At 46.6% G+C, this 10,783-nt stretch overlaps 1 protein-coding gene across 1 annotated transcript; it reads left to right on the plus strand.

Annotated features, from left to right (window-relative positions):
- The first annotated feature begins 6,671 nt into the window (after nt 1-6,671).
- On the plus strand, nt 6,672-10,193 carry ptmab (prothymosin alpha b). The gene is made up of 5 exons (XM_005949780.3): nt 6,672-6,837; nt 8,913-8,978; nt 9,057-9,141; nt 9,222-9,307; nt 9,403-10,193. Exons 1-5 carry the CDS (start codon nt 6,793-6,795, stop codon nt 9,445-9,447), a joined length of 327 nt encoding a protein of 108 aa, XP_005949842.1. The 5' UTR covers nt 6,672-6,792; the 3' UTR covers nt 9,448-10,193.
- Nucleotides 10,194-10,783: the final 590 nt, after the last annotated feature.

Genomic DNA, 10,783 nt, shown 5'->3' on the forward strand with positions numbered 1-10,783 from the left:
TGTGTGTGTGTGTGTGTGTGTGTGTGTGTGTGTGTGTGTGTGTGTGTGTGTGTGTGTGTGTGTGTGGATGGCTGTCTGTCTCTGGTGACCTGTCCGGGCTGGTTCCACCTCCTGACCTCCTCCCTGCTGACACTGATTCAGACTCCTCCCTCCATCAGACTTCAGCCGTCCCTCAGAATGACTGACACTCAGCCTTCCTCTGAGACGCTTCAGTGAACAGTAGATGGATCAGCTGATGAGCCGGTGCATCCTCAGGTCCTGCGTCTGGCATTTTTTCCATCTTCTCTGGAGCGTTTCTTTAGTTCTTATGTTCTCCTCTTGTTCGGGTTCCTCAGATTAAGGACCCGGTGCGTGACGTGCTCAGATCTCTTTGGAGATCACCTGGTTGGTGCAAAAATACTTTTAATGTTGTCTTTGATATTTTTCACAGATACAATCTAAAGAAAACAAATAACAAGCTTCTGTGACAGGCTGCTGGTAACAAAGTGTCTGCTCATACAGTTACAGGCTGTTTCTTTGCTGCGTTGTGTGTCATGGGCAGAGACAGCAGCGGTTCATGAGTTTGGAGACTTTCGTATGCTTGAATGATTTATAGGTCAAGTGGCGTTCCTCTGAAAATGGACAGGAACATGGACTGAGTGGAAAATGTTCTTCTTCTTCATCATCAGCACTGCTTTATTATTTGTCTGATATGGATTCAAATCCACCAATAAAAGTCTTCATGGAGTCTCAGTGTGTTCTCGTCAAACGATGTCACTTTGTTGTTTTTTACTTGCTTTGACTTTTTGACCTTTTGACTTTATGAACTCACAACACCAAAATCCTGCAGAGGATCGTTTTTCTTTACCTCAAATATTAACTTGTACCTTCAAAATCACAGTGTAGTAACTGCTTCCATCAGATTTTATAGCAGTGCATTCTCTCTATTAAATAAATACCAAAGAAAGGTGGACATCAGTTTAGTGTGCCAACATTTAGAGAAACCTTTTGCTCTAAACTTTGAAGTTGAGAGTTTTTTGAGAGAAAAAAATAAAGTGTAATAGAAAATGTATAAAACTGGTTTATCAGCCAAAAACTGAAAGTATTCGAGGTTCGAGATAAAAATCAAACTGTCAGAGGAGTCCTCGCTGTGGGGGAGGAGCGGACACAAAGAGCTTCACACTAACCTGATCAAAAACCGCAGGTTTAAGAGAAACTGCTCTCAGTGCAGATTACACTGAAGCCGAAACAACAACTGGATGTTGGAAATGTCAGAAAAGCCTCTGTGAGCTTCGCACTCTCAGATTCATCTGAACTTCTTCTGCTGCGTCCACCTCACTGCGTCGCTGCGACAGGTTCAGACATGTCGGCTGCACGCCGGATGAATGATACACAACCACCAGAAAACCTTTCCCTTTGCCGCCGCCACGGTGGCCCTTCTTTATCTCTCCTCCCTCCAGTCACGATGACACAGCCTGAACATTGGCCTGCAGGAGCCAGCAAGAAAAACCAGAAACCAAACAGAAGCTTTGTGTGTTTGAGTAACGTCGACTCACCCACAAACCAAACGTCTCCCCTTACAGGCTGACTGGGATTAACTTGAAACCTGGATTAGTGTCAGAGCTGAAGCTCCGAAAATATTTAAAATCCAATTCAAACACCCCGAACTGATGAACTTAAACTGAGCTGATGTGGTTAAATATTCAGGAGCGAGTTATTGAGCTCAGCTGCAAACTGAGCATCTTTATACCCAGATGTATGGATGAAGCATTGATGGTTAATAAGTGAGCCTGCGTGGTATTTTAAATGGATGTAAATGTTATTTTAAAAGGCAACATAAGGCAAATTTATTTGTAACGCATCTTCAGCAGCAATGCTTTTTACAAAAAACAGCATCAAGATGTTAAGAAGCATAAAGCAATCTGACAAAAATAACAGCTATTAATCAAAATGTTAGATTTGATTAAATCTGAGTTGAAATAATCCTGTTTACACCTCAGGCCTCATATTCTCTAACTCAGCTGACACTACAAACACTTGCTCGTTACGTTAGCTGATGATTCTACATGAAGTTAAATAAACGGTGAAAGTCCACATCATAGAGTGTGTCAGAAGAAGCTAACTGTAGCTTGTAGAGTAACGTGAGCTGAAGCATCAGAGAGACTAAGGGTGTGTCCAAATTCCTGAGCTGCATCCTCCTGACCGATTACGTCACAGCAATGAGCTGAAGGCTGTCCAAAGTCGTGGACTCCTCCAAATGCAGCCGACAATTGCGTCCTCCTTTTCCCCGAATTTGAAGGATGGGTCGGGTGTGTCCTTCTTGGCCCACCATATCCCAGAATTCATAGCGCGGCCGAGCCAATTCCAGTTTCCAACAATGGGTCACGAAGTAAGCTTTCAAGATATTTAGCTGTGTAAACTTCAAGTATCTGCTCGGTTTATCAAGATGAAGACCGAGACAGCTGGTGGAGGAAGCAGCCCAGGAATTAAATGTAGTTCCATTAAGCAAAGCAGCTAAATATGCTACATTTAGCTTTAAGTCTTAACACAGTTTAAACAGAAGAGTTATATAAAAAATAAACTCCATACAGTTGTTTTAAAAGTTTACATTTACTATAGAGACCAAAACAGTTTTTGTACCAGGCTGTAAACATGTTTATTCCAGCTGCACATTTGGATGTTTTAACTATGGGGACGGACTCACTGCTGGAGCCTCGAGTGGCCGTTAAAGGAACTGCAGGTTCTGGGACTCGATAACTTCATGGAAACAAGATTATTTTATGTTAGTAATATGAAAATATCCCCAATATAAAAGCAACGTTCACTTAAATTCTATATAACAAGTCGACATATTCCAGTTGGTATGACCCGCAGTTTAATACTGTAGCAATGACTGGATTGTTTTCTTTTTAGAGCTCAGTAAAGATGATCTGCACTCTAAACTAAAGTTTCTGTCTCTGCGTTTAAATTTAAAGTTGCGTCTGAAACGTTCTTAAACGTATAACTGGACATTTTTCATATGATGATTGTTACAGCCTGAAGCGGTTTCCCACCACACACACTGGGAGTGTATCAGAAGACGCAGCTGTCCGTGAACAGGCTGAGTTATTGTCTGCGTCCGCTGCTGATTTGCATCAGTGACCAGTTTATGTGACTGCACTCGCTGCTGCGGGGTGACGATAATCATGTAGCAGCGGCTGCTTCAGTGAATAAAGTGAGACGGCGTGTGCTTCGTGTAGTTTTCATTTCTGAAATCTAAAATTTACACTGAACTCCAGTGTTAGCGTGGACCTATTCTGGCATCAAATCCCTGAACCTTACCAACTGTGAGCGGCGGCATGCTCAGCTGTGTTATGGCAAAGGAGGACCAGCTGACACCCAGCATGGTCCGACCAACCTGAGAACCAAAGTGTGTTATTGGACTAAGTAAAGCGCTATACAAATACAGGCCATTTACCATTTATTTATCACTGAATTAAACTAAACTAACAGCAGTCTTTCTTCTGCTTCTCCTGAACATTAAGTACCTGTCTCAGCTGATATTGATCTTCTGTGATTCAAATTCAGATCTGTGGTTAATCAAATGATCTACAACCAATTGACACGCCGCAAACTCAGAGCTTTGGAGGCCAGAGGCAGCTGACTGCTCTGCACGGCCGTTAATCCAACCTTGGCTCATAGATTTGTTTGGTACTCGGAGATGGACCGACGGACGGGTTCTGGTGCACCAAATCAGTACTGAATCTGACTGACCAACTCTGTTACTCTTTTCTGCTTATAATTGATTAATTGTGTTACTTTGTTTACTTTGAGAAAACATTTCGGGCTTCTTTCAGTTTCCAATGTGTCAAACACACCGGAAACACAGATGTTTAGAAGACATCATCAGTCTTGTCTGCAGTTGGTGAGCCTGATGCAGGCAGTAATGCACATCTACAAGCCACGTGCATGTTTGATTTGTCAACTCTACATTTACAAAGTTTCTTCTTTTTTGGAAACCGAGCCTGGTTTTATGATTTTAATAGTCAATGTTTTATTGGGGTGTAGTTCATGTTTTAAGAAAAAGAGGACATCTTTAAAAGAAGTTCAAACCTGATGGAAATACGTCATCTCTGCTAGTTTCTGTGCTAACGCGGCTGATGGTTTTGACTCTACAGTAGGATGCTGAAGTCACATGATGAATAAATGATGGACGTAGCCATCGTGATGTCACCTGTTACTTTGTAAAGACTGAAGCTGAGCCCACTGACCATCATCATCTTATCTTACTGAAAGAAGATGTCACATCAGAGGGATACTGGATGCTTATACGCTAGCGACTTGTCGATCACACCCAGCTTTACTGTCCTTCTGGGAACTAATGGACTTTGATTAGAGTTGAAACACACGAGAGAGACCACAAACTGTTGATGATAGCGTTTACTGAGGTCACACGGCGCTCTCGATTCGACACATAGGATGATTTTTTTCACTTGTTTTAAACTATAATAGTTGAATGATCTGTGTCTTCAGAATCATCAGGAACTTTTCTTGGGAGCTTTTTTACTTTGCTGTTGTGTTTTACATCTGGTGTTACCATGGAAACCAGATTTAACGAAGCCTAAGCCCGAAAATACAGAGATTTACCTGCAAGGTTAAAATTCGGACGTAGCTTCAGGTTCTGAAAAGCACCTTTTTCTTCTATAATGGCCAACAGGGGGCGACTCCTCTGGCTGGTTTAGTTGTATAGAAGTCTTTGACACATTGACCTTTGGCTCTCCCAATCTATAACCTCATTAAAGACTTTCCTGGTGGCTCTATGGTCGCAATCAATACCATATAATGTTCCTTTTTAAATAACGATCTCTGTTAGAGTCAAAAATGACAATGACTCGGGGTACGAGCATGTGACTTATAACTCCTGGCAGTATCAAGTTTCTCGTCTGGTTTCAACACCAAGACGCTTCTGGACGATTCAGTAAGGGATGGCTCATCACATTAGCTACATCCATCATCTTTACTCAGTATATGAATGTAATGCACAGTATAAAAGTTGGGCTTTAATGCACAAGTTCAAAATCAACACATAAACAGGTCGACGCGCTGCAGGTGCATGTCAGCAAATTCATATTTTCCACACACTCAAAACGTGGTTAGATGGATGCAGCAGGGAGACAGAGTTTGGTTCTGTTGAAGGATCACCGCCTCCATCTGCTCTCTCTGATACCTGTTTAAATATTTTATAATACAGCCTAATGAAACATGAAGAGCCCGGCTTTTCCAAACAATTAAGCATAATGAGTGTCTCTCAGAGATCGTGGCGCTAAAACTAAAAGGCAACAACTGGGAAATCAAACATGTCAAAGACAGAACTGAAACTCTACACTGATGGAAGCACAGTCCGGATCCAGCTTCCGGGCCCGCTCTTTACCGCCAGCCGACTGAGCCTAGTTTCGAATTGACGGACGTCGGCGGTAACCAATCAGCGCCTGCCGTGCGCCAAAGCCGTGTTTATTCCACTTAACCGACCAATCGGAGCCGTCCTCTGCGGCCAAGTGCGTCATCAGAGTAGAATGTGAATGTGGGCTGCCTGTTACCGGAGCACACTTTGCTCCCATCCCCCATCTCCACTGAGCAATGGCGGCTACCCTTTTTTGCGTGCCGCTTTGTCCTTCTCAGTTCAGCTTGTAAAAGCCATGTGTACAAAAGTCGGTAAGGAAAATACGTGTTTGCCCTTGTGTTTCATAAGAATGCGCGTCAGTTCATGAGCACATTAGAATTATTTTCCGCACTTCTCTCATCGCATGTCTTTTATGTCGCACTGCTTTTTTTCCCTCCTCCACGGCGGGGCATTTCTCTGTGGGTCCTAACAATGGAGGCGGAGGAAATGAGGCCACCAGCACTGTTCACTGCACCCGCTCACTGAGCCCGAACAGCCCGAATCACGGCGTGAGAGCCGGCTGTGTGTGTGTTGTTCGACGGGCACTGTGTTTATTTGTGTCTCGACCTTGGCGCACGAATTTATGGGCTGTTATGTAAAAAAAAAAAAAAAGCCCTCAAGAGTGTCAAGTGCGCACATACAGGGATGAGTTTCAAACATGGACGTCGGGAAGGGGCGGGGCGACGAAGAGCTGCGATGTGACATGGCGGCGCCGCTCCACATTTACACTCTGAGCGCCTTTTATCTGACTGATGTTGTTCACATGGAGCTTGAGATGTGACACTAACTTTTGGGGAGAAAAGCCCGATTTAATCCTTAATAACATCCGTGTCGTCCACGTTTCCCTCCCAAACACTTCGCCTCTATTCCCCCGTCGCGGCGGTGGGCGGGAGAAACCGTCTGAAGTCGCCGCTTGACTCGTCCAGACGCACATCAATCAATCAAAGTGACACTACGTCAACCGGAGCGCTCTCGATTCGACATATTTACTGCGTAACTCGACGGAAACTCGATTTTCTTGCGCTCACGGTGCTGTGGAGCTGCCACGGTTCCGGCTCCGGTCCGTTTTGTGGGCTTTTATCGACTCTGATTATTGTTTTAGGGGAGAAAGGGACGGTTGCAGCGATAGAATAGGAGGGGGCGTGGCCTTTGGGTTAAGAAATCCTATCCATTGTTACTCTACGCGCTAGGAGAACACCTCTGCCGAGGCCCTGGCCAATCAGAGACCACCGACCTCATGAAGACCCCGCCCACAAGCCTATATTAAAGGCTCGGCCGTCAGAAGCATTGGCCACTGGCACAATATAATACTGATTGATCCGCTAACCGAGACGAGGGGATTTACTTTATTCAACCTTTCATTTCAGCCGTCCTTTATTTTATTCTACTAAACAATGGCAGACACACAGGTCGACTCCGGCTCGGATATCTCTGCCAAGGTAAGCCGCCGCACACCTCCATTCGCGGGGCCGTGTCTCCGCGGAGCCCCCTTACAAGAATAAAGCTCTCCAGGCTCTAACCTACATTTAAAACCTCTCCGTCGTCGCTTCGCGCTCGCTCGGACTCTGTGGAGTCTGAGGTGGAGAAGAAAAGTCGGTGTTCGCGTCTTTCCCCCTGAACTCGGTGTGTAGAGGGAAGTGGGGGGTCTCGGCACCGCATCACGGGCAGCGTTAAAGCGCCGCGGCTCATTGTCCGGAGCGTCCCGGTCTGCGCGGGTCTTTGTTTCTGCCAGCAGCTCGGTTCTCCTGCTGCTCCACGCGCACATCCAAGCGGGACCCGGACACCGAGCAGCTCCGGTCCCCCGGCTCGCTCCCCGCGGGGTGTTCGGGCTCGTTGTGAGCGCCGGGGCGCCGCGCACATCTATCCCGCATCTCGTGCTCTTAACGCGTATAGATCGAGGGGAGGTTCCGTTCCCGGTGCAGGTACTCGGTCGGGTCGCATTACCGGGAGCGGTGACGGACTGAGCGGCCGGTGGATGCGTGGACGCGGACCTCCAGCCCGGGGTTTGCTCCGTTTGAATGGAGGACAGCGCGTCAGGCGGTGCGTAGTCCTCCGCTGAACTTTCGGTTCTGCACTTTTCCTCCCGCCTTTTTTATTTCTTATTTCCGTGAGCCCGTTTGTTAACGCCACCGATCTGCCTGCACCGTCTGACCCCGTTTGTTTACAGACTCCGGAAGGTCGGCGGCCGCCGCTGCTCCAGCCTCAGCTGCTCCGGTCTCCGCTCCCGGAGCGCGTGAGCGGCTGTGAGCGCGGGGCTTCCGCTTTGCTTTGGTGTTTTCGGGGCTTGTTTGCAGGGCGCGCTTCGGTCTCAGGGGAAACTTTTCTTTCTTTTTCTGTAATGCAGCCACTTCTTTCTGTGTGTGTGTGTGCGTGAGCGCGCGCGCGTGGCCGGGCTGTGGAGGTGTGATGTGACGCTGCTGGTTTTCCCCTCTTTCTGCGGGTTTTTCCTCCGTTTAAACGTTTGAGCTGCTTTTGTTGTGAAAACGCGAGTTTTTGTGCGCGTGGACTTTGGATCAGATCGGGTAAAAGTTTAATCGCCCCCGCGAGGGGAGTTGTGGCTCCGCGGACCGCGATCATCCCGGGAATCAGAGCAGCAGCGAGCCCGATAATTCTGAGCGATTGTAACAAATGTCCATTTGGAGGAGGTGGTGAAGGTGTAGAGGGGAAAAGTTGGACAGGCATTAGCGCGGGTAATCCGGGGAGCCTGTTCACTATTTTTAGTTGTGGAGCGTTTTTACGCACAGGCGCGTTTTTACGCGCAGCGCGCGGCCAGCCTGCTCTCCTCCTGCCGCTTAACAGCTTAATGGATTTCAACCAATAAGATTATGGAGAGCAATTAATCAATAACAGCCTACGTGTGGATGCGTGAGGCGCGCGTGTGGCGGGGATAATAGGCTGTGAGGGAACAAAACGAGGAAGAGGAGCGGCGTTAGTGCGCGCTGAGCTCGAGCACGGAGGCGGAAGGTGCCGTGTCTTCGCTCGCCTGCCATGTGTCGTCTTCTATTGTCCTTTCCTGCCTCCGTTACAACGAGCAGTAGCAGCAGCGTGCATCGCGCTCTCTCCGCCGCCTCCTCCTCCTCCTCCATCACCGACCCCTCCTCCTGCTCCCTCCCTGCTCCTGCGCCCTCCTGTGTTATTTTAAACGGGGTGCATCCTGGGTATTGCAGTGCCTCTCCCGGGCGTGTCTCGTGACATATGGCGGCGACAGCGGCCCATAGAAGACTACAATACCCAGAATGCCCCGCGGGCCACATCAAAGTATCAGATTACAACACATTAGAGGGGATGGAGTGGGAGGAGAGGGAAGAGGTGGGGGGAGGATCTGCGGAGACCAATATGGTGTTTAAATAGGAAGGCAGAAAAACGTGCAGCTCCCAGCAAGCACTGGGACGCTGCTAAGTAGGCCAGTAGGTAGAAGGGCAGGTAGCGGTGGGCGGAGTCTAAACCCAGCAGCGCGTTTTGGTGGGCAGATGAGCAGGTTCAGTTTCTGATGTTTGCTTCTGTTTGTTTCCAGGACCTGAAAGAGAAGAAGCTGGTGGAGGAGAAGGAGAACGGCAAAGACGCCGCCACCAATGGGAAGGTGAGCGCCATCGCCGCCGCCGCCGCAGCAGCTCTCTGCACAGAGTCGGACATTTTTAACCATTTTTGTGTTTTCCAGGAGAATGAGGAGAACGGTGAGCCCGAGGTAGATGACGAGGAGGACGAGGAGGTGGACGAGGAAGAAGAGGAAGATGATGGAGAAGGTAGCTTGAAGGCTTGTTTGCCTTTTAAAAAATAATGAACTCTTGTTAGTCTTTCTCACCTTTCAACTCCTGTCCTGTAGGTGATGAGGAAGATGAGGAGGAGGACGACGACGAGATTGAGGGTGGCACAAAACGGGCAGCTGAGGATGACGAGGACGACGACGAGGTGAGGCAGCGGCGCTTAAAACGCCCTTAAATCGAGCGTCGCCGTGACACCCAGCAGGCGCCGGTCTAACCCGCCACCGTCTTCTCTTCTTTCAGGACGACGTCGAAACCAAGAAGCAGAAAACCGACGATGACGATTGATGCGTTTCCCCCGCGCCATCCTGCTGAACCACTTCCTGATTCTTCACCTCTGACCATTTTTCTATGTCGCAGGTGGAGGGGCTGGAGGACTGATTTAAAGGAAAAAATAATAATAATAAAAAAAATCCAACATGGTCATTAGCAAGTAGAGTTCAACAAACACCCGCCACGTCCACACTCACCCGAGCTCCCCTCGACGCTGCGAGACAAATTTTCTAGAGGAACCCGCCACCGCATCGACGACGCAGAAATCCGGCTTCTCTTCAGCAACAACACAAAAGGAGAATTTGTTTGTATTTTTATTTACATTTTATATTTTTGTACATATTGTTAGGAGAGGGGAGGGGGGCAGTTTCTCTCTCGGCAGCGATCTCGTCAGACCAAATCGGTGCTTCTCTAACGAAAGATTTTACTTGGTTGACCATGTTACGATATCTCAACAGATCTTAGAAAAACGTGTAAAAAAAAATAAAATGAATAAAAACATGAAAGACAACCTCTTAAGCCGTTGAACTCAGAGCATTCCAGTAAATTTAATGTATGTACTTTAGCTGTACCATAACTAGTTTGTTTGTATGGGAGGGTAAGGCCAAAGAAAAGAGCCTCTTTTCTTTTTCCTTTCTTTTGGTTTTTTTTCTTTTGGTTTTGTTTTTGTCGGCGACTTTTTGTTTTATGACGGCCTGTTTTGATGTATGTGCAAAGTTTGTTGTTTGACAATAAACCGGACTTTTATTTTGTGAGTTGTACTTTGTATCTCTGCCCCTTTTTATTTGTGCTTTGCTCTCCTGTGAGGAAGAGGAAGCAGTGCAGGTAAACCTGAGGTCTGCTTTTACTTTAGGGTCACAACAGCGAGGAGGTGGGTCCAGCACAGTCTATTGGACATTTTACACTCATTACATCCATATAATTCATATTACATAAAAATTAAGGTTTGGTACTAAAATAAACTGGCGGTTCCAAAAGACTAAAATGTGGTTTATTTCTTTTGGATTTTTCTCTTCTTTTTGTCTATACTGCAAACATGCAAACAGAAGCAGTTCTGATAGTTGAAAGTTGTAAGAATAACATAATGTGTCACATAAATAAGGGTTTCTGCATGAATTTAAAGTTTTAACATTAAAATAAAGCATATTAAGGTCTGAGAAGCTGATCTGTATTCTAATAAATTTCCTCCGTTTGTAGAGGTTGTGTTTAAGGTCCGTGGGAAAAATCATTGCCAATAAGTTTAATTTTGTATGTTAGTCTGTTAGTAAATTTATTTGGACCAATGTCCAGGTAAGTGCACTTCTACAATTTCAAGTTCTTTGGTTTGAAAATGTAAAAAGTGCAGAAAAAA

Source organism: Haplochromis burtoni, unplaced genomic scaffold (assembly GCF_018398535.1).
Source record: "Haplochromis burtoni strain Fernald_Lab_line unplaced genomic scaffold, NCSU_Asbu1 Contig_669, whole genome shotgun sequence".
NCBI classification, from domain to species: domain Eukaryota; kingdom Metazoa; phylum Chordata; class Actinopteri; order Cichliformes; family Cichlidae; genus Haplochromis; species Haplochromis burtoni.

Bases quoted from the DNA above. Each gene is read 5' to 3' on its own strand.
- ptmab (XM_005949780.3), top strand. From the start codon at position 6,793: ATGGCAGACACACAGGTCGACTCCGGCTCGGATATCTCTGCCAAG. The intron at 8,979-9,056 runs GTGAGCGCCATC...TGTGTTTTCCAG, and splicing joins ACGCCGCCACCAATGGGAAG to GAGAATGAGGAGAACGGTGA. The intron at 9,308-9,402 runs GTGAGGCAGCGG...CTCTTCTTTCAG, and splicing joins ATGACGAGGACGACGACGAG to GACGACGTCGAAACCAAGAA.